Raw genomic sequence first — 24,693 nt, 5'->3', positions numbered from 1 at the left:
CATGTTTAGGTTAATGTTAACATTCCATAGGTCGCCTCCCTAAGGTGTCGTGATAAGGTCCAGTTTGTGGCGATACACTACCTTCCCTTTACTAAGCAATCGAATCCAGAAGGGAAAAGATCACCAGTTGTGTTGGTCAGAGTCGGGATTTGAACCCCGATCTACCGCTTACGAGGCGGAAGCGTTACCACTAGGCTACGTGGCTCGGGCATAATAACAAATACCAAAATGTGCCCTTGGTTGAGCTGCTGATGCATTAACATATTTTAACTGCAGGCAAAAATATTAGAAAATTCAAAGAAAGAGAAACAAACTAAACCAGAACGAGAAAGGCTATAGCAAAGAGTATTGAAAATAGAGCGCGGACATGGAGCAAATATCCGCCAGATTCATGGTACCAACCAAAGGTACACTCGTAACGCCTATGATGAGGCGTTACTGTTTTCAGGCAAATGAATGCAAATGAATGGTGCAAAATTTTTCCATCGCAGCAAACTCCTCAACAAAATCTGTCATTGACATTTTGAAGATAAACAAATTGTGGTGAGCAAATTTGAAAATTATCGGGAAAATTAAATTAGATGTCTTGTTTTTCAGAATGCTTCTAAAAGGAGCGGATTTTAATCCACCCAAAGCAGGAGGTAGTCTAATTCTTTGAGTAAAAAGGAACGTCGCCAAATGAGAGGTTAGCAGGCGCATTTGCGCTTCTGAAAGTGTCCCTACGGATATCGAGGACATGGTCACAATTTGAGAAATATATGCCACCAGAAGCACTTCTTTAATGCATGCTATTGCTGGGGGAGTTTGGACAATATTCTAATGGTTTGTAATTTGTCTCTTGGTATAGAATATTTAGCGTTATTTTATTTTCTCAATCTTTTTCATAACAACGTCAAGAAGGCGGCCTCAAATTCCAGACTCATGGTGATCAAAAGAGGCCATTTTTAATATCAAAACCCTCCAGCTGAAAAAGTATGCGAATCTGTATCCTGATCAGAGCCTCGGCGACGGTGGCGGCTAAACCAAGCAAATTGCAAAAAATCCAGACTCCTGTCAAAACAATGACTTGGAATAGTGAGTGAAACTTTTGCTCGTGATTCGTGGGAAGTTTTAACCCCGTTTTTGAAACTCGACAACGACTATCGTTTTGCTAATTGATTGCGCGAGTAGTGCGTGTCGCACCTTTTGGAAGGTATTCTATTTTTTTCAGCGAGTTGAGCCGAGGCGCTATGCGAACCGCTCGTCACTGCAGTATCCAACAGACTGATCAACAATCGTGAGAGAGCTTGCGGCTCTCTTGCGCTCACCATCATTAGGGAAGCCTTCTCTCTCTTTTCGCCCTTACGAAACGTCGTTTGACATAGATAATGAGACCATGCAATTTTTAATCAATTGTTAATTTAATTTAACAATGTATAACAGACACGTTTATTTATACTCACAATATTTCTAAAATCATTCATCAACCCACCATATCTCCGACATTCGCCTTCACCTGTACTGTACTGAAGAACAGTAAAACAAATCTGTTTTTTTAATGATACCCGTAACCCGAAGTTTCCACTGTTCAATTTCTTGGTATCTTATGTTACACACAAAGATCTCAATATCTCACTTTGCCCCACTTTACAAAGCAATTGGCACTCAACCAACCTCTACATCGCATGGTAAACCATACCTCAAAACTCTTATTTCGTCCCGCTCACAACCAAACAAATTTAATTACGTTTTATGGACAAATCTTTTTGCTCTGATCCTCTCATGTGTGTACTGGAGCCTGTGAAGTTTTTTTTTTCGCACAACATAACAAAACAGCCCAGAACTGGGCATCGGCATACGAGAGGATAAAGAGCACGATTCGGTAGTAAAATGGTACTGTGTGCGGACGGGGGGGTAAATCTCGAAATTACCGAGAGTACTTTACTCATGGGTTCATCTTCAAAAAAAGTTCATTTATAAAAAAAAGTACCGGTACTGAGACTCGAACTCAAGACCTTCGGCATATTGAACCGTGCCTTTGCCGTATGGGCCTCCATGGTTCGGTGACTACGTGGCGGTCATTTGTCAATATAAGCCACTCAATAGGATGAACTGTTCCAATGAACGAATGAACACTCGAGAGGACTATACTCTCGCAAAATAGCACTTTCCTCACGTTTCTTTTCGTGAGGACTATCCCCTCATTCTTTAACTTTGGGTGTAGTCTCTCAATCCTATTATCAAATCTTCCAGTTCGCTCCACTATAAACAAGGCGATCTAGCTCTCAACCATATCGCCTACGAAGCCAAATCTCAAATCTCGCTGACAACAAAAAAATGTACCTCTCAACCCCATTTCATGACCAACTCATCTTTTGCTCTGATCCTCGCATGTGTGTGCGTCCAAAGATTTCTTTTTTTTTCCGCGCAACTTTACCAATTACTCAAATCATGAACGTCATCCCGCTCACAACAAAACAACCTAGTCTGTCAATCCTACTCTTAAGTCCTCTGCTTCACTATTCTCTCAATAAAGCAATTTCGCTCTCAATCACATCGTTTCACACCTTACGCCAAAAACACAACAAAACATGTGTGTGAATCCAGAGATTTTTTTTTGCCCACACATTTACCAACTACTCAAATCATACGCGTCCTCCCGCTCATAACAAAACAACCAAGTCGCTCCTCTCAACTTCCCAAATCCTCCGCTTTGCTCCTCTCTCTACAAAGCAATCTTATTCTCAACCACATCGTCCACGAAGCCGTATCTCAAATCACACATTTCGCCACAAACACAGCAAAACATTTGTACCTCTCACTGCGTTTCAAACTAATCTCTCTAGTCCTCTCATGTATGTGTGTCCAATGTAGCCCTTTTTTGTCGCACAATTTAACAAAACAATCTAGTCTCTCAATCCTATTCTCAAATCCTCCAGTTCGCTCCACTCTCAACAAAGCGGTCTAGCTCTCAACCAAATCGCACCCATTTTGTCACGCCCACAACAAAACAAACGCACCTCTTTTCTTTTCTCATTCTTCTCATGTGTGTATGTTCCGTGAAGAATACTTTGCCTCAAAAGTACACCAATATCTCAAATCATGCACGTCATCATGCTCACAACAAAAAGACCTAGTCGATTCAATTTACACATTTCTCTACGCTGACAATAAAAATGTACCTCTCAACCTAATTTCATGGCCAACTCAGCTTTTGGTCTGGTTCTCGCATGTGTGTGTGAATCCAGAGATTTTTTTTTGCTGCACAAATTTACCAACTACTCAAATCACGCACGTCATCCCGCTCACAACAAAACAACCAAGTCGCCTCGCAAGTCGCTCCTCTCAATTTCCCAAATCCTCCGGTTTGTTCCTCTCTCTACAAAGCAATCTTACTCTCAACCACATCGTCCACTAAGCCGCATCTCAAATCACACATTCCGCCACAAACAACAAAACAATTGTACCACTCAACTACGTTTTATAACCAACTCATCTTTTGCTGTAGTCCTCTCATGTGTGTCCAGTAAAGCCTTATTTTTTTTTTGCCACACAACTTGACAAGACAACCTAGTCTCTCAATCTAATTCTCGAAGCTTCCAGTTCGCTCCACTCTCATCAAAGTGATCTAGTTCTCAACCAAATCGCCCACAAAGCCATATCTAAATCACCCATTTTATCACACTCACAACAAAACAAACGCACCTCTTTTCTTTTCTCATTCTTCTCATGTGTGTCCGTTCAGTGGAGAATACTTTGCCTCAAAATTACACCAATATCTCAAATCATGCACGCCATCCCGCTGTAACAAAAGAACCTAGTCGATTCTCTCAATTTATCAAATCCTCCGCTTCGCTCCTCTCTCAACAAAGCAATCTGCTCTCAACCATCTCATCGCCTACGAAGTCATATCTCAATTTACACATTTCGCTACGCTGACAACAAAAAATATACTTCTCAACCCCATTTAATGGGCAACACAGCTTTTGCTCAGGTTCTGGCATGTGTGTGCGTCCAGAGCAATTTTGTTTTTGCCGCACAAATTTACCAACTACTCAAATCATGCACGTCATCCCGCTCACAACAAACCAATTAAGTCGCTCCTCTCAATTTCCCAAATCCTCCGCTTTGCTCCTCTCTCTACAAAGCAATCAAATCACACAGCTCGCCACACTCGCAACAAAACAAATGAACCTCTCAGCATCATAAATTTCTCACTTCGTCCCGATCTGAATATGTCAAATTGCCTGTCAATCTCATCTTAGGCCCAACATTTCTTTTGCCACTCTCTTTCCATGTGTTCTTCAATCTTTTGAATTCTCCTGTTCTCCCGTTCCAAATTTGCTTCTCAATGTCATGGCCAACTTTCTTTTGCATGTGTGTGTCCAACGATGTTTATTTCGCCTCACAACTACACCAAACTTTCAACTCTTTCATTTCATCCCCCACTTTACCTTCATCTCATGATTACCAATGTGTTAGTGTCCAACAAACCAACTTGTCTCACCACCATACCACATGTCCAATGAATCAACTCATTTTGCTTTATCTTTATTCGTCTCATACGTTTCAATGTGTGTGTGACCAGCGACTACAGCTTCGCCTCACAAACACACCGTATGGCCAACGTGATTTCTTTCCCCTGATCGTCTCATGCATGCGGGTGTGTACAACAAAGCAAGCTTTGTCTCACAGCCACATCGCATGGCCAACGCACTTTTTCACTTTTCTTTTTTTTTCGAAACTCCTCGCCTCGCCTTGAACAGCAAATGGTATCGAACGGAATCTGTTGGAAATTTGGCCCATCGAAAAATCACCAGCCAACAATCAGTTTATTCCTGCCGTTCACACCGTGTTTTCGTCTACAGTTTCGAACTTGTTTCCGAAATTGCCGGCCATTACACTCACCGCTTGGTTCTACTTCCTCCTCCTGCGCCATTGTCGCACCTTTTGGAAGGTATTCTATTTTTTTCAGCGAGTTGAGCCGAGGCGCTATGCGAACCGCTCGTCACTGCAGTATCCAACAGACTGATCAACAATCGTGAGAGAGCTTGCGGCTCTCTTGCGCTCAGGGGTGCCAGGTTGCCAGATAAATCTGGCATTGCCAGATTTTTTGAGCGCCAATTAGAAAAAAATATTTTTTTATTTCTTCCTCACATTGTTTTATTGACGTATTTTGTTTATTTTGTGAAGCTATAATGTATAAAAAGTTAAAATACACAGTTTTTGAACAAAAAATTACTTATTACTTTGATAAAAGTGGCTTGCCAGATTTTTCCCAGATTTTTTGCCAGATTTTTTACTCTTCAGACCTGGTAACCCTGCTTGCGCTCACCATCATTAGGGAAGCCTTCTCTCTCTTTTCGCCCTTACGAAACGTCGTTTGACATAGATAATGAGACCATGCAATTTTTAATCAATTGTTAATTTAATTTAACAATGTATAACAGACACGTTTATTTATACTCACAATATTTCTAAAATCATTCATCAACCCACCATATCTCCGACAGTGCGGTTCCCGTAGTTTTTTTTTTTTCATAAAATTATTTTTATTAGGTCCTTTTCGGTACTGGGACCTGGTTAGGACCGAGTCGGCTTTTGTAATTACAAAAAACTTGATAATTACAGAGGATCTTGTGTGTAAATGTTAGTGGGAGGGGAGCCGATTACCCGCGGCCTACTCGGGGTTAGTAGGGAAGGGATTGATGTTAAAGACAAGGCATGGGATGGGAAGGGGGATTGTGTAAGGGTCTTGTTTGGCTCTGCTGGCCTTTGCGTTTTGTCCTCAGCCGCAACTCGGTGTTCAGCTGCTGGGGCGATCTTGCTTTGCTTCCGGTGCAACCAGAAACGACGGCTTTGTGTGAAGGCGAGTTATACTAACTGGAGGAAAACTAACTGAAGGAAAACTAACTGGAAGAAAACTAAATAGATATTTTGGAATCTGAGAGGAACTGATAGATAGGATAGAGAACATCAAGGTCTAGTTGAGATAGTGCGTCTCGCATCGGGATTTCTGGTGGTCTTCCTCGGGCCCTGAGGGTATCTTTCAACTTAATTCTGTGAGCCTGGTGATCTGGACACGCCCATACGAGATGGTCGATGTCCTGATAACCCTGCCCACAGTCGCACAAGTTCGTATCACTCATGTTGATACGGTAAAGATGAGCCTTGGACGAGTAATGGTTCGACATAAGGCGGGACATCGTTCTGATGAATCCACGCGTCAAGTCCATTCCCTTGAACCAGGCTTTTCTTTGCACCTTAGGTCGTATGGAATACATCCAACGTCCCTTGGTGTCGTCGTCCCATTGTTTTTGCCAATCCAGGAGCGCACGCTGCCTCGGCAAACCGTAGCATTCTTGTAGGCTAATTGGCCTTTCAAAAATGTCTCCACTCTCAGCACCCTTCTTGGCGAGCAAGTCCGCTTTCTCATTACCCGGAATCGAGCAATGAGCGCGGACCCACACCACCGTGATGCTGAAGGACTGAGCCGCCAGGTTGTTTAAAGTCTTGCGTATTTCCGTGAGGAAAAACGTAGACTCCCTGGTCGGCTTCAGAGACCGGATAGCCTCAACAGAGCTAAAGCTATCGGTGAAGATGAAGTTGTAACCAGTGGGTGTGTTGTGGGAGAATTCCGGTGACACAGAGGCAGGGGAGTGCGTGTGTTCGTGGATAGTGAGACGAGTCGGTTTATGTCTCCCGTGTACTGACGCAGCCATTTCCGTACTAAAGCGCCTATAAAGAGGAGCAGTTCTGCTAGCCACCACCAGAGGGCCGAGGATCAACGAATGGGCGGCCATTGGGGGTGGCGAAACTGATGATGATGATGGGCGGGTTTTCCAGGATTCGCCGGATCAGAGGTTCGCGGGATGAGGCCCGGATTTTCATCGGCCATTTGCCCGGTGTATTGAAGTGCGACAAGTCGCGAAAGCCGTCGTAGCTTCGTCTACAGCTCGACGGAGTGTTGTGAAGTGCCAGTGCCAGGAAGCGGTCAAAGGACTTCACGGAGGACAGAGGAGACTGGGAGAAGCGAGAACTCCAGGAACTCCAGGTAATTCCCCGCGAACCCTCCAACAACCCTGATCCGTGCCGCGTGTGACCAGACTAGATAGGACCGCCATTACAATCCCCCCCCCCCCTCATCTCATCCACAGAACCCCTTAGTCTAGGACTAAAGTTCGCGTAGCTTCGCTACGGAACATTCCCCGGTTCGGTCGTGGTTCCACCCAACATCCGTGACCGCTAGCGTCACCGTCTACCGTCGTCAATTGCGGTATCGACGAGCAGCGACTAGCCGACATCGCTAGGTCGTCTGCGTCCTCCATTTTGGAAACCCCCGAACCACAAGCCACACCGAAGACCTGCCCTACCACGACAATCCAGCGCCGGAAACCGGGCAAGTCCCACAGAGCTTCGGTGACGTGGAAGCTCGAGTCCGTCACCACACTCGAGGGCGCTAGGGCAGTCACACGAAGGGGTCAGCGAAGACTGCAGCAGCAACCACAACGACGCCGGGACGCCGGCGAGTTCAACGTCCACCCCCAGGCCAGCGAGCAGCAGAACGAGACGGCCGGAGGTTGGTTCCGGAGATCCGGAAGCAGAGCAGCGGCAGGCGTAGCTGAGGGGCCCCGAAGAGAAGTACCACCCACGGAACAGAAGAGAGTGAAAAGGTAGGAGATAGCCAGTAAGGAAGTGGGTTAGGGAAAGGACAGGTAGAGAAGGTAGCCGTGAATAAAGTGACGTCAACAAGAATAAACCGAGGAGTTTACCTTGAAGCGACACATTGTGTTTTCCTGCCTCGTGAGCAGGAGCGCATGCCGACCCTTGAGAGAAATTGGGAGTCATTTGGACCTCCCACAACCCTCACTGAGTTTTATGCTTCGATGCCCTTGCCTGGTAGCATGTAACTCTAAGGCCGCGCAAGACAAAAGTTACAATTTGGCGCCCAACTTAAAATTAGTTCATGCTACTTGTGTAGGAAACACGTTCAACTTTAATAATAGGTTGCCGAAGTCTCTGGGAAAACGCCCTTGGTCGTTCCCAATGCACTTTGATAAACTTACAAGTTACACTTGCACGGCTGTCTTTGACCAAATTTACCTGACGAATCAGTTCATATTTGAGGGGTTTTGGAGTTCTGTCAATGATAGTGAGAGACTGCCAACAAAGAGAAGGTTCAATTTAAAAAGGTGTCGGAAATTTACCAGATCTAGTCATAAATTTAAGTTTTTCAAAAATCCGGATCATTTCTTGATCTGTGGAGTGCGTTTCTTTCAGGACTGTAAATAAAACACCGGACAAACAAACCTATTTATTTGGAACTCTACCTAGTTACAACATGAAATAAACTGTGATTTACTGTGATGAACAGATTTTGAAAGCTTTAACAAGTCTAGGATTTTCCAATTATTTTTCGTCTCTTTTGAGATTGTTTCAAATAGAATATTTTAATTATGCTTTCGCTAAATGCATCATAACTAGCAATTTTTCAAATTAACAAGCGTTTGTCTCAAACAAGAATAATAAATTAACAGGAAAGCAAATCACCTTAGTTCTTTTCTAATTCTACTTAATTGTACTAAAACAGGATCAGCTGATTTGTTCTGATGATTCAGGTCCACGATGATCGATAAACTAGTTGAAATTTGACATCTGTGATGAGACTTCTGTGATAAAATTCTGTGATATTTGCTGAAAAGAAACGAAAATGTGATAAATTAGTATCAACGAAAGCTATAAAAACTTTAATATTTGATTGCATGAAAGCGAAAGTAGATCTTTTACAATTTTTAGTGAGTTTGAATGAAAGGAATTGAATGAATGATGCGACAATTACCAATTCGACCCTAGAATGAAATATTTCAAAGATTTTTCCACCCACCACCCCTGAAAAGCATAAAAATGGCCAATGTGTTTGTGTACAACTTTTGTACTAGGAAAAATTTTTGTACTAAAAAGCTCTTTTGATAAGATATTAAAAAATATGATGTACTAGAAGAGAGAATAGTAAACAAACTTAAGCTTTAGAGCAACTGTGAAAGTTTGCTTTCTATACACAGTAAAAAATAATGAGGTGTTGTGCAGATGTGCACACAATTTTGAATGTATTTTTGTCGTGAGTTTTGTGAGAATGTATGTTGTAGGAGTTTCCATAACACAAATTTTGTTTGGGTTATGTGAGACAAAGAAGAAATTTTACCGTAGAACAATTTTTTAATGAAAGTCTGATTCTTTTAATAGAATTCCTAGATGTTTCCACCTAATCTTGTTCAAAAGTAAAGAAGGAAGTTCAGCTGAAGGCTGATAAAAAGGAAAGTAAGTGTTTGTGGAGTTGAGTTTCCACATGTTGTAAAGTGTGATTATGTGTTGTTTAAGAGGCAAACAATGTGTACTAGAACTACTAGAAAAGTCCTTAAAATTGTTATGTTTTAGCCAGAGTCCTGTTAGCGAACCAGTTGGACTGATCAATGGGTTTCGAGGAAGTTAATAGTTCTTTTTTCGTCGATTCTCCAACTGATTCAGTCTGTAAGGTATGCTTACAGTGAGTCAATGGCAACATAAATGTGGTGTCTAGGAATTTTTGTGCGTGTTAGTAGAAGTAGGAACTGTATGTTTCGTGTTGACTTACCTGTTGGTGAGTTGTGTTGATGTTGAAGGAGTTAGGGAGGTGCGATGAATTCGGCCAAAAAAAAAATCCCTAAAATTAAATGGAGATTAGGAACAGCGACTAGTTTGGTGAAGAAAGTGGTACACTTGGGGCGTAGCTACCTCTGCTAATAGTTTTTCTAGAGGTCTACCAATCTAATTTTGTACATAATCACTCCGAACCGGCTAGGGTGACTGTGTCCGTTGCTCCAGGGTCGAGACTGCAAGGTGCAGGACCCGTGTTTGGCCCAAGAGTGGCAAAATTTAGTAAAGTGGGAGTCCCGGGACAGAAATAAGAAGAAGTTTAGGCACAGGAGTTGCCAATTTTAGGCACAGGAGTTGCCAATTTTATAACTACTCATAGGACATCCATCGGGATGGTGAGTTAGTTCGGCGGTTTGAGTGAATCCAGCTGCGAGCATGAGTTATGCTGCGCATAATTGTTGGTATCAGCCGTAACTTGGGTTGTTGTACCTGAGAAGGTGAAGTAGTAGATGGCTTCGCGAAACTTGGTTGATTTCGGTTAGTAGTAGTGGTTTCTGTTAACAATTTCTCTAGAAACACTATCTATCTTTCCTTACTCGTAACGCCAGGTGGAGCAAGTGTAGACACGTGTGTAACGTGAGAAGTTTGTGGTTGTAGTAGCGACCAGTTTGTATGCTGGTGTTGTATGATGTAAATCATTGAAGCAGTTGAAGAAAATGGAAAAGTATGAGTGAAATGTTGAGGAATGAATGAACTATGAATGAATTTGAATTGATGATTGGAAATAATAGAATGAAACGTTATTGGATGATTGATTGTGCCGTACGACCTAAGTCAGAACTCTGTTAAAAAAGTTTTTAGAGTTTTGTCAAGGTGTGTTAGCCATTGATCAACCGATTGTCGTAAGTGTATGTGCCAAATAATTGAATGAACCAAAATGACCTTGAGAAACGATCATAAATCAAAGCTTTTGAGATGGCAATAAACTCAATGAACCCAATTTAAGAAAATCTAGAACCCACATAAATCAATCTTTAGTCATTATTAACAAGAAAATGCCAAATCAACAGAAATTTCACTTCAGTTTAGAATTATTTCATTAAACTTACCTGGAATCGCATCTAATCCTCATGCCATAACCTAAAAATCATAAACATAAAACAATCACTTCTCTGATAAAGATTCAGTCGAAAAATCGACACAAGTCACTTTGGAGGAGAACTAGTTACGTCATTGTTCATTTTGGCCAATGTTTCTGACGGTAACCTTCCCAAATCTCAGTTTTTCGGACTGAATCTTCAAGCAGTACTTTTTCACAAAATATCTTTACCACATTTGTTATTGAATTTGACAGTCTGATGGTTCTACAGAGTTCGCACATACACAGATGAAGAATGTCAAAAGTAGTGAAGTACTAGGTCGGTAGCGCACTATCCGACAGTGCACCGCGTCACGCATAGATCGTAACGTGCGATGAAATATTTCAAACCGTACATGGGCGGTAGTTTGAAATATGTAAATAATTTATTTTTGTAAATATTCCGGAATAATTTTCTTTGTTTTCTTCGTTATTTATTTGCATGCTTCAAAATTTTAATTTGTTATTTATTTGCATGCGTTGGTTTTTTTATCAGACTTTTTCATAGTCTTGATTTGTAAATATCTTTTAATGTGTAAATATTTTGTTTTGTATATATTTGTAAATATTTATTAAAGGTTTTGAATTGTTCCTCGACTTTGTTGGTTAGTAGTACTTTGTGTTGTGTTGCTGGAGGCCGGAGTTGAATAAACATTGAGGGCCCGTACACTGGTGAAACCAATTAAACAGCGTGGAGTTGGACCTTCGGGTTACAACGATGAAACCTTATGACCCCAACACAAGTCCACACTGTGCGAAACGTCTCCTTTCAGGTATTCGTCTGCAGGACCTAGTAGAATACGAATTGATTCCAGTAGATTTTGTCAACAACTGCGCGGAAAAGATAAGAAGTGTACAGTTCGTTTGTCAATGTGTAGTGGTAATGATACAAGGTTCAGCAGGACGCAGCCTTTTATTAAAGTGAATGTTAAAAAAAATATTAGCTTCACTAATATTTTTTTACCCGAGTGGGAGGAGAGTGTAACCAGTGGGTGTGTTGTGGGAGAATTCCGGTGACACAGAGGCAGGGGAGTGCGTGTGTTCGTGGATAGTGAGACGAGTCGGTTTATGTCTCCCGTGTACGGACGCAGCCATTTCCGTACTAAAGCGCCTATAAAGAGGAGCAGTTCTGCTAGCCACCACCAGAGGGCCGAGGATCAACGAATGGGCGGCCATTGGGGGTGGCGAAACTGATGATGATGATGGGCGGGTTTTCCAGGATTCGCCGGATCAGAGGTTCGCGGGATGAGGCCCGGATTTTCATCGGCCATTTGCCCGGTGTATTGAAGTGCGACAAGTCGCGAAAGCCGTCGTAGCTTCGTCTACAGCTCGACGGAGTGTTGTGAAGTGCCAGTGCCAGGAAGCGGTCAAAGGACTTCACGGAGGACAGAGGAGACTGGGAGAAGCGAGAACTCCAGGAACTCCAGGTAATTCCCCGCGAACCCTCCAACAACCCTGATCCGTGCCGCGTGTGACCAGACTAGATAGGACCGCCATTACAATCCCCCCCCCCCCCTCATCTCATCCACAGAACCCCTTAGTCTAGGACTAAAGTTCGCGTAGCTTCGCTACGGAACATTCCCCGGTTCGGTCGTGGTTCCACCCAACATCCGTGACCGCTAGCGTCACCGTCTACCGTCGTCAATTGCGGTATCGACGAGCAGCGACTAGCCGACATCGCTAGGTCGTCTGCGTCCTCCATTTTGGAAACCCCCGAACCACAAGCCACACCGAAGACCTGCCCTACCACGACAATCCAGCGCCGGAAACCGGGCAAGTCCCACAGAGCTTCGGTGACGTGGAAGCTCGAGTCCGTCACCACACTCGAGGGCGCTAGGGCAGTCACACGAAGGGGTCAGCGAAGACTGCAGCAGCAACCACAACGACGCCGGGACGCCGGCGAGTTCAACGTCCACCCCCAGGCCAGCGAGCAGCAGAACGAGACGGCCGGAGGTTGGTTCCGGAGATCCGGAAGCAGAGCAGCGGCAGGCGTAGCTGAGGGGCCCCGAAGAGAAGTACCACCCACGGAACAGAAGAGAGTGAAAAGGTAGGAGATAGCCAGTAAGGAAGTGGGTTAGGGAAAGGACAGGTAGAGAAGGTAGCCGTGAATAAAGTGACGTCAACAAGAATAAACCGAGGAGTTTACCTTGAAGCGACACATTGTGTTTTCCTGCCTCGTGAGCAGGAGCGCATGCCGACCCTTGAGAGAAATTGGGAGTCATTTGGACCTCCCACAACCCTCACTGAGTTTTATGCTTCGATGCCCTTGCCTGGTAGCATGTAACTCTAAGGCCGCGCAAGACAAAAGTTACAAAGTAGTGGTCAGGTGGCATGGTCTCGATGATTCGCAGTGCGCAGTAAACCGCGGCTAACTCTGCGACGTAAACCGAACTCGGGTCCTTCAGCTTAAAGAACAGCTGATAAGATTAATGATAAACACCGAAGCCCGTACAGCCATCGAGCTTGGAGCCATCGGTGAAGAATCTGTTGTTTGGAGGAACATGGTTGTACTTTGATGCGAAGATCGACGGTACAACTCCCCGCAGAAGATGGTTTGGGATACCGCGAGTATCGGCTTTCATGGACGTGTCGAAGCCAATCAGGGTGCTGCTGGTTAACGGAGGCGTGCGCTGTACCGTTGTGCTCGGGCTCCACTCCCACGATGACATAAAGTCATAGTATAGAAGCATGCGCCGAGACTCAACGTGAAGGTTCAGCAACGTTTCAAAGTTGTCAATTACCAGTTTATTCCTGTAATCACACCGGATCAGGAACCGGTAATACAGTTCGTAGTAACGAGTTCGCAGAGGCAATACTCCCGCCAAGACCTCGAGGGTCATGTTGTGAGTTGAGTGCATGCATCCCAAGACAATGCGAAGACTTCGGTACTGTATCCGCTGGAGAACCAACAAGCGTGATTTCGCAGCTGACTGGAAGCAGAAACTGCCATATTCCAGCACCGAGAGTATCGTTGTCTTGTACAGTCGAAGCAGGTCAGAAGGATGAGCACCCCACCGGTTGCCAGAGACACTGCGCAGAAAATTAGTTCTTTGCAGGCACTTTTGCTTCAGGTAGTTGATGTGCTTCCCCCATGTTCCCTTTTGATCGAAGATGGTACCCATGTACATGAAGTGGTCCGACTGCTCGATAGTCTTTCCCGAGAGAGAAAGATTGAGCTGTGCCGGTTCATGCTTCCCCGTAAAAACGACCAGTTCCGTCTTCTCCGGAGAGAACTCAATACCCTTTCCAACTGCCCAATGGGCCAAGTTGTTCAGGGTATCTTGCAAGGGTTCTAGCAGATCGACTTCCTTCTTGGCAGCGATTGACACCACTGCGTCATCTGCGTACTGTATAAGGGTGCAGTCTCCGGTCAAGCAATCATCGATGTCGCTGACGTAGAAGTTATACATGGATGGACTAAGGCGTGAGCCTTGTGCCAAACCCATGTAACTTATCCGGGTGATTGCCAGATCACCTTGCACAAAGTGCATGTGTTTTTCTGACAACAGGTTGATGAGGAAGTTGCACATCGTCGGATTGAGACCGCTCCGCCGAAGCTTTACTCCCAACACCTCGATGGAGACTGAATCGAATGCACCCTTGATGTCTAGGAAGACAGAAGCCATTTGCTGTTTTTTACCACGGGCTATGTCGATTCCTGTGGCCAGCAAGGCTAGACAGTCGCTTGTTCCCTTGCCTCTCCGGAAGCCATACTGCGTGTCTGACAGCAAGTGCTCTCGTTCCATCCATGGTTCGAGGCGGTCGAGGATCATCTTCTCCAGCAACTTGCGTAGACACGACAGCAAGCTGATTGGACGATACGAGTTGTAGTCGGATGCCGGCTTACCGGGCTTTTGAATGGCAACCACCCGGACCTGTCGCCATTCGTGTGGAATTATGTTCTGCTCCACGAACTTGTTGAACAGATTCAACAGACGCTGCTTGGCGACGTCCGGAAGATTCTTCAGCAAGCTGAACTTGATCTTGTCCGGACCAGGAGCAGTGTTGTTGCCCGTCAATAGTGCTATGGAGAGCTCTACCATCGAGAAGGGAGGATTAGCATCGCTCCCATCAACAACGTCGAATGATGGTTGTGTCGGCACCGAGTCCGGGCACACCTTCTTGGCGAAATCCAATATCCACTTGTCCGATTTTTCCACACTCTCGTTCGGAACGGAACCTCTTCGCATGGCCCTCGCAACGCGCCACAGAGTGCTAGTTCCCGTAGTTGCTGGAGTACATTTTTAGTTCCTGCTGCCAGAAGCCAAATACGACGACGAAGTTTTGCAGCTGGACACGAGACTTTCCTCAAACCTTCGCCATATTGTCGGATTACTCTCCTTCTCCTAAGTCACTCACTGGAACCACTCATCATTTGACAGCGATCATGAGTGGAACGAAGAAAACAGAAGACAAAAAAAAGTCATCTGTTTCCAGCAAGGATGGTACCAACTTTAAACGCTCGAGAGACGATTTGGACGAGACCGATGACCGAATCCAGTCCTTCGACGAACTTTTGACCAGGATGAAACAGATGTTTGATGACACCAACACCAGAATCGACACCTGCAAAAGTGACCTGCAGGCCGAGTTCACTACACTTCGCGAGGATGTGCAATCATTCAAGGACCGGTGCTCTGTGGAGATCAACAATTTGTCTGATGCCCTCGCACTTACTCAAAACAACGTTAATCTCAATCATGAACGCCACCTCAAAAATGCCAAATCGAATGATCTGCTGCTCTCTGGCGTTCCATATCATCAACCCGAAGACCTACTTGGTTTTGTGAAGAGTGCGTCGGCGGCACTTGGCTATGGCGAACGTGAACTTCCACTTATCTACACGAAGCGATTGGCTCGGCCCCCGATTGCACCTGGCTCAACTCCACCGATTCTGCTGCAATTCGCCTTCCGTGCTGCTAGAGATGACTTCTACTTCCGCTATTTATCGTCGCACAATCTCTCCTTGACGCATCTTGGCTTCAATGTGAACAAGAGGGTTTATCTGAACGAGAACCTGACGGATCAAGCTCGGTCGATCAAGGGTGCGGCACTCAAACTCAAGAAGTCAGGAAAGCTTCACAGCGTCTACACCAAGGATGGATTCATCTTCGTGAAACCGGCGGAGGGGGGCGAAGCGAAGCTTGTGAATTCGTTGGAGCAGTTGGCAGAGTAACCTTTCCTAGTAAACACCCGTTCCTACCACGACAACTTCCTTGACTCCTTTCCTTCTTTCCCGTGTTATCTTCCCCTCCTGAAAGTTCGGCTATGAATATAGCACCAACGTTCAACCTATCCAGATTTGCTTTTCTTTTTTCCTTCCAAGCTAGTCCTTGTTTCCGATCCCTCGTTATCCTTGACTCCATCCTTCCTGAAAGTCTTGTTCCGGTTCGTAAATCAACTTCCAGCTCCTCGATTTGATCGAGTTGAGCTCGTTGCTGTTGATGATTCGTTGCTGCTGCTGCCCGTTAGAATCGTTGGGATCACTCCTCGGCTGGACCGAGTGGAGTCCGTTGCTGTCGCTGGGTCGTTGGATCTGCTGGATGGACCGAATTTGTTGGATCATGCTGCTGCGCCGTGTCGTTGGTGATTAAACACTTATATCACACTTTGTTGAAACCTTTTTGATTATTTCCATTCGAATCACAAAGAGCATGTGTAGGGATCTAAGGTTCACTTTATTTGAATTGTTTTTTTTAATTATTTTGAACTCAAACTTGTTTTTCTTAGTCTTAGTTATTTTTATTTTGTCCTCATTAACCATGGTGATGCATTTTTCAATTCCGACTTTTTATCTTTTAACTAATGCTGGATAATAGTAGTGCCACCCCTTCACAATTAAACTGTTTTATTCCACGTGTCGTGATGAATTGTGCTCTCGACTCCAGTAAATTGAATATTTGTCATCTCAATGCTCAAAGTATTTGTGCTCGACAGTTGAGCAAGTTCAATGAATTTAAAATTTGCTTTAGCAACAGTAAAGTAAGCATAATATGCGTAACTGAGTCATGGCTAACCGACAACATACCCGATGAACTAATTTCTCTTGAAGGTTATAATCTAATAAGAAATGATCGAAAATGCGCTCGTGGTGGAGGAATTCTTGTGTACTATAAATCCAACTTAACCTGTAAAATTTTGACTTTATCTAAAAATGATACATTGAACACAACTGAATATTTACTGATTGAAATTCATTGCAATAGAGAAAAGTTTTTGCTGGGTGTTTTTTACAATCCACCTCGTGTTAACTGTTCTGAAATTGTGTCCTCTTTATTTTCAGAATTTTTTACTAGTTATGAAAATGTCGTTATTGTAGGCGATTTTAACACCGATATTAGCAAATCAGGAACACTTTCAAATAATTTCTTGAATGCCATAGATCATCTTGGAATTTGTTGCGTGAATTCTTTCCCGACACACTTCCACAGTGGAGGTTGTTCTCTTTTAGATCTTTTTTTAACAAATAATACAAATTTTGTTCACAATTTTAATCAAGTCTCAGCTGGTGGATTTTCAAAACATGATATGATTTTTGCATCGTTAAATCTAAGTTCTTTTGAAGATGAAATATATTACTTCAGGGATTACAATAATGTCAATTTACCTGCCTTAATTGAAGCAGTTAATTCCATTAACTGGTCACAATTATTTTCTATGAATGATCCGGACATTGCACTTGACTTTTTCAATCAACATATTCGTAACTTATTTAACCGTTTTATTCACCTTCGCAAATTTGTACCTAGAAAGAATTCCTGGTTTAACAACAATATTATGAAAGCAATGATCGAAAGAGATCTCGCATATAATATATGGAAAACTGATAAGAATTTTACTAATTACAGTCAGTTTAAGAGATTGAGAAATAAAGTCACACATCTAATCAATGAGGCTAAATCTAATTATCTCGAGTTGATTCTTCAGTGTCTAGTAAAGACCTTTGGAACAAGTTAAAACAACTAAATATTTCTAATAAATCAAAACATGATGTGAAATTCCCCAACTCTAACGCAGAAATCAACAACTATTTTACCTCAAATTTTACTCAAGATTTGTCACACCCTCCAATAGTACCAAGGAACAATGAAGGCTTTCGTTTTTCAGAGGTAAATGCTAATGATATAATTAATGCAATTAATTCGGTGAAGTCAAATGCAGTAGGTATGGATGATATTCCTATCCGTTTTATTAAACTTATTTTGCCTGAAATTATTCATAAAATAACTTTCATTTTCAATATGATCATATTATCATCAAAATTTCCCCGAGCTTGGAAAATGACTAAAGTTATACCAATCAGAAAAAAGTCTAGAAGTCTAGAGTTGAACAATTTACGCCCGATAAGTATTCTTTCTTCACTTTCAAAAGTTTTTGAGAAAATATTGAAAATCCAAATCCAAACCTATTTGGACAATTTTGATATTCTTAACAGTAATCAATCAGGATTTCGAAAAAATCATAATACGACTTCGGCTACAGTTAAGGTACTAGACGATATTCTTAGTGTAATTGACAAAAAGGGAAAAGCTTTTTCGGTCTTTATCGATTTTGCAAAAGCATTTGATCGCGTGTCGCATGTTAAATTAATTCAAAAGTTATCACTGCAATTCGGATTTTCATCTGGTGCCACAGAATTGTTACAAAATTACTTATGTAACAGAAAACAATTTGTTTTCGCAAATGGCCTTTTTTCTGATTCAGCCAGTATTATTTCAGGCGTACCTCAAGGTTCTATTTTAGGGCCGCTTTTATTTTCCTTATTCATTAATGACTGACATTAATCATTGTAGAATTCACATGTTTGCTGATGACGTCCAGATTTACATAGCTTCTAATCGACTGTCTATTCCACAAATGGCGCAATTATTAAATGAAGATTTAGCTAACATTTATGACTGGTCATGTTCTAATCTTCTACCAATTAACTCATCCAAAACTAAAGTTATGCTCTTTTCCAGAAACAGCTCAGAACATCAGCAGCCTTTAATAACGCTCGGTCAAAACGTTCTTGAGTATGTGCTTAAATATCCAAGTCTTGGCTTCATTCTAAAAAATGATTTAGAATGGGATGGTCATGTGAATGGGCAATGTAGAAAAATCTATATCGGACTTAGAACTTTAAAGCTCTCAGCAAGTATGTTACCGGTTAATGTAAAACTCAAACTTTTTAAATCTCTATTGTTGCCACATTTCATGTATGGTGATTGTCATGTCTTGGCAACACTGCGCGCCAGGATTGGCGTCACCTTTTCTGCACCACCCTGGTCGTGCGCGCTGACAGCTGAGCTGCCGCGCAACCAACAACAACATCCGTCACTCCATCACCAGCAGCAGAAGGAACAACATTGTGCTTAGTGTTCGTGCTACATATTTAGAAGTATATTAAAGTATTTAGTCAGTAACTAGTGCCGTGTTCCTTCTCTCTGCGTCCCGCCTGTCCCTCCTCCCAACCGCATTCACAACAGTGATGTTTTGCTATTAAATGCTTCATCTGCTTCTTTGAACAGGTTAAGGGTAGCTTTAAACGCGTGTGTACGATTTGTATACAATTTAAATAGATATTCGAGAGTGACTCACCTTCAGCAAGAATTGTTAGGCTGTCCTTTCAAAGAGTTTATTAAATTCAGATCTTGTTTAACCATGTTTAAAATAGTAAACTTTTCCGTTCCACCCTATTTAGCAGATAAATTACAAATTGCCCGCAGTACTAGAACTAGAAATTTAATAATTCCAAGACACAGCACAACACATTACGGAAATAGTTTCATAGTAAGGGGTGCTACTATCTGGAACCAACTTCCTAACGCGATTAAAAACATTCAAACCATTGCAGGTTTCCGCAAAGAATGCATCACTTGGTTTAGAGGATAAATTAATTAAAATGTCAATAGTTTACACTAATCAGGAGTTTAGAATTTAGTTAATATTTAAAAAATGCTTTTCTGGTTCTCAACAAAGTGTAGTAATTTAAAAGGATATTTCCTTACTCTACATGAATAATAAATAAATGAAAATGAAAATGGCTTTGTCGAATAATTTAATCCACATAGTTTACATGATTCTTAAAATTTTAAAACCAAGCTTTTCAAACACTTAAGCACAATGAACACTTCGTATTTTATTTCATTATACTCGTCCGACTTCACAACACGTCGGGTTATTTGCACTGCTTAACCTTCCAATTCTTGCGGTAACATGGAAGAATGCGAATCTCTGGGCCGTGCACGGCCAATCCGACGATATAAATGAATACGCTCTTGAGTTTTGGTTGATATCATCCCTGGCGGTGCGTGTTCGGGTTGGCAGTGTACCTTAGTGCTTGCAATGGCTTCGAATTCGACGTTTTAGGGGTTGTAATTGTAGTTTTCTTGCCAGAGATGGTCGAGGTTAGTCAGGATTCCAGAGTTAACGTAGCTCAAGCTTTCCCCTCAATAACATTCAGAAGAATAAGAAAACGGTTCACGTGTCCCGGAGTTCTTCAATCTTATTGGTATTAAACTCCAAAGAGCGACAAGCCGGTTCGTACATGAACTTGGGTCGAACCGTGAACTGGGTAGCCTGGAATCGATATTCAGTTGGCAGAGCGCGGTCAGAAGGTCAGAAAGGAGGATATTACGAGCTGACCACACGATCCTGAAAGAAGAATCGAGCTATTTGCGCACACTGATTACTAAGTGGCTGCTGCAGGCGCAGGTGGGAAGCAAGTAGTTTGGATCTGGAACACAGATCGACACGCAGCGCAATCGATTCTTTGAAACCTTTTACCAAGCTGGTTCTACCGGCTCGTGATTTTCCAAACAAAGAAAATTTTTGACAGAGACTAAGCTTTTGAGAAGATAGTTAAAGATAAAATCTCACAGTTCATTGCTGATATGAATTACTTGCACCCATTTCAATCGGGCTTTCGCAAAAACCACAGCACTGAAACAGCTCTCATGAAAGTTCATGACGATGTTGCGCTTGCTATCGATAAGAAAGGTGTCGCTATTCTCTTATTGATCGATTCTGCCAAAGCGTTTGATAGAGTTTCGCATGCTAGACTAATCAATAAATTAATCTCTCGTTACAATTTTTCTGACTCAGTAGCAAAGTTAATTGAAAGTTACTCAAAAGATAGGTATCAGCTCGGGTATCAGTCTGTTTTTTCCAATAGCACTTTTTCACCTTTTATACTCTGTGAATCTAGGGTCCCTCAAGGTTCCATACTAGGTCCCCTTTTATTCTCTCTCTTTATCAAGGATTTACCACTTGTATTGCGTCACTGTTCAGTGCATTTATTTGCTGACGATGTACAAATTTATTACTGTGTAGCTTCTAATTTAAACATGAGTGTAGTTTAAGAAAATATAAACTACGACCTAGAACAAGTGATAAATTGGTCGGTATCTAATCTACTTCCCATTAATTCTTCAAAAACAAAAGCTTTGTTAATTCACAATCAAAGGGAAACACCCGAAATACCCATTATAAAAATGAATGGAATAGTGATAAACTTTGTAGTTGAAGCAAACAACCTTGGTGTTATCTTTAAAAATAACTTGGCATGGGATGCTCAAATTAATTCTCAGTGTCGAAAAAAATAAATAGCTCTGAAACAATTAAACATGAGAACTAAACATTTAGATACAGCTATTAAATTAAAACTTTTCAAAACGTTGATCTTCCCGCACTTTATATATTCTGATTTAATATATTCTAACGCACTGGGCGCTTCGTTGGACAGACTTCGTATTGCATTAAATGCGTGCGTTCAATATGTTTACAACTTGAATAGATATTCTCGAGTCTCCCACCTACAAGCGAATCTCATTGGATGCAATTTTTCAAAATTCTGTAAATATCGTTCTTGCGTTCTTATTCATAGAATCATTAGATCAAGATTACAACATTATCTTTTTGAAAAATTGGTTCCCTTTCCCAAAGTTACGTTATTCCAAATCATAACTCATTTTACTACAGTCAATCATTCTTTGCTAGAGGCATTGTAAATTGGAACAGCTTAACAACCAGTATTAAACTCGTTATATCTGAATATACTTTCAAACATGATTTGCTCACCTACCTAAACAATACGAATAATAATTTTGACCCCGGATCATGTGCGTATAGCATCAGTGCATATGGTAGACTACTATATGAATGTGTTAGGATGTCCATGGTCATCCAAGGACTCCCTGGAGTTGAGATCTACGAGTCTACAGCCGTAACAAGCAAGAGGTCGTCTTATTTTGACCCCGGATCATGTGCGTATAGCATCAGTGCATATGGTAGACTACTATATGAATGTGTTGGGATGTCCATGGTCATCCGAGGACTCCCTGGAGTTAAGATCTACGAGTCTACCGCCGTATCAAGCAAGAGGTCGTCTTATTTTGACCCCGGATCTTGTGCGTATAGCATCAGTGGATATGGTAGACTACTATATGAATGTGTTGGAATGTCCATGGTCACCCAAGTCCCTGGAGTCTACCGCCGTAACAAGCAAGAGGTCGTCGGATTTTGACCCCGAATCTTGTGTGTATAGCATCAGTGCATATAATAGACTACTATATGAATGTGTTGGGATGTCCATGGTCATCCAAGAACACCCTGGAGATAAGATCTACGAGTCTACCGCCGTAACAAGTAAGAGGTCGTCGGATTTTGACCCCGAATCTTGTGTGTATAGCATCAGTGCATATGGTAGACTACTGTATGAATGTGTTGGGATGTTCATGGTCATCCAAGGACTCCCTGGAGTTAAGATCTACGAGTCTACCGCCGTAACAAGCAAGAGGTCGTCGGATTTTGACCCCGGATCATGTGCGTATAGCATCAGTGCATATGGTAGACTACTATATGAATGTGTTGGGATGTTCATGGTCATCCAAGGACTCCCTGGAGTTAAGATCTACGAGTCTACCGCCGTAACAAGCAAGAGGTCGTCGGATTTTGACCCCAGATCATGTGCGTATAGCATCAGTGGATATGGTAGACTACTATATGAATGTGTTGGGATGTTCATGGTCATCCAAGGACTCCCTGGAGTTAAGATCTTCGAGTCTACCGCCGTAACAAGCAAGAGGTCGTCGGATTTTGACCCCGGATCTTGTGCGTATAGCATCAGTGCATATGGTAGACTACTATATGAATGTGTTGGGATGTCTATGGTCATCCAAGGACTCCCTGGAGTTAAGATCTACGAGTCTACCGCCGTAACAAGCAAGAGGTCGTCGGATTTTGACCCCGGATCATGTGCGTATAGCATCAGTGCATATGGTAGACTACTATATGAATGTGTTGGGATGTCCATGGTCATCCGAGGACTCCCTGGAGTTAAGATCTACGAGTCTACCGCCGTATCAAGCAAGAGGTCGTCGGATTTTGACCCCGGATCATGTGCGTATAGCATCAGTGCATATGGTAGACTACTATATGAATGTGTTGGGATGTCCATGGTCATCCGAGGACTCCCTGGAGTTAAGATCTACGAGTCTACCGCCGTATCAAGCAAGAGGTCGTCTTATTTTGACCCCGAATCTTGTGCGTATATCCTTGCTTACCACTTAAGCCAAACGGCGACCTATTGTTTGTTACGGCGGTAGACTCGTAGACTCCAGGGACTCCTTGGATGACCATGGACATCCCAACACATTCATATAGTAGTCTATTATATGTACTGATGCTATACACACAAGATTCGGGGTCAAAATCCGACGACCTCTTGCTTGTTACGGCGGTAGACTCGTAGATCTTAACTCCAGGGAGTCCATGGATGACCATGAACATCCCAACACATTCATATAGTAGTCTACCATATGCACTGATGCTATACGCACATGATCCGGGGTCAAAATCCGACGACCTCTTGCTTGTTACGGCGGTAGACTCGTAGATCTTAACTCCAGGGAGTCCTCGGATGACCATGGACATCCCAACACATTCATATAGTAGTCTACCATATGCACTGATGCTATACGCACAAGATCCGGGGTCAAAATCCGACGACCTCTTGCTTGTTACGGTGGTAGACTCGTAGATCTTAACTCCAGGGAGTCCTTGGATGACCATGAACATCCCAACACATTCATATAGTAGTCTACCATATGCACTGATGCTATACGCACATGATCCGGGGTCAAAATCCGACGACCTCTTGCTTGTTACGGCGGTAGACTCGTAGATCTTAACTCCAGGGAGTCCTTGGATGACCATGAACATCCCAACACATTCATACAGTAGTCTACCATATGCACTGATGCTATACACACAAGATCCGGGGTCAAAATAAGACGACCTCTTGCTTGCTACGGCGGTAGACTCGTAGATCTTAACACCAGGGAGTCCTCGGATGACCATGGACATCCCAACACATTCATACAGTAGTCTACCATATCCACTGATGCTATACGCACAAGATCCGGGGTCAAAATAAGACGACCTCTTGCTTGTTACGGCGGTAGACTCGTAGATCTTAACTCCAGGGAGTCCTTGGATGACCATGGACATCCCAACACATTCATATAGTAGTCTACCATATGCACTGATGCTATACCACATGATCCGGGGTCAAAATCCGACGACCTCTTGCTTGTTACGGCGGTAGACTCGTAGATCTTAACTCCAGGGAGTCCTTGGATGACCATGAACATCCCAACACATTCATACAGTAGTCTACCATATGCACTGATGCTATACACACAAGATTCGGGGTCAAAATCCGACGACCTCTTACTTGTTACGGCGGTAGACTCGTAGATCTTAACTCCAGAGAGTCCTTGGATGACCATGGACATCCCAACACATTCATATAGTAGTCTACCATATCCACTGATGCTATACGCACAAGATCCGGGGTCAAAATCCGACGACCTCTTGCTTGTTACGGCGGTAGACTCGTAGATCTTAACTCCAGGCATTCCTTGGATGACCATGGACATCCCGAAGTACCTATAGACCTT

The 24,693-nt window shown here is 42.9% G+C and overlaps 1 protein-coding gene across 3 annotated transcripts; it reads left to right on the top strand.

The window, feature by feature from the left end:
- The first annotated feature begins 335 nt into the window (after window positions 1-335).
- Window positions 336-19,770, top strand: LOC120426381 (uncharacterized). Of its 3 annotated transcripts, none has more exons than XM_039591139.2 (4): window positions 336-543; window positions 598-822; window positions 901-1,175; window positions 14,970-16,360. In XM_039591139.2, exon 4 carries the CDS (start codon window positions 15,138-15,140, stop codon window positions 15,924-15,926), a length of 789 nt encoding a protein of 262 aa, XP_039447073.1. In that variant the 5' UTR covers window positions 336-543; window positions 598-822; window positions 901-1,175; window positions 14,970-15,137; the 3' UTR covers window positions 15,927-16,360. The 3 variants fall into 3 exon arrangements, 2 of the variants coding, with proteins under 2 accessions (XP_039447073.1, XP_039447072.1); XM_039591138.2 differs by having other exon boundaries at window positions 898-1,175; XR_008211756.1 differs by lacking the exon at window positions 14,970-16,360 and adding an exon at window positions 18,712-19,770 and having other exon boundaries at window positions 337-543; window positions 898-1,074.
- The last annotated feature ends 4,923 nt before the right edge of the window (window positions 19,771-24,693 follow it).

Source organism: Culex pipiens, chromosome 1, assembly GCF_016801865.2.
Source record: "Culex pipiens pallens isolate TS chromosome 1, TS_CPP_V2, whole genome shotgun sequence".
In the NCBI taxonomy this organism is placed as follows: domain Eukaryota; kingdom Metazoa; phylum Arthropoda; class Insecta; order Diptera; family Culicidae; genus Culex; species Culex pipiens.
The sequence above is the reverse complement of the archived record's forward strand: the minus strand, read 5'-3'. Positions and strand labels throughout refer to the sequence as shown.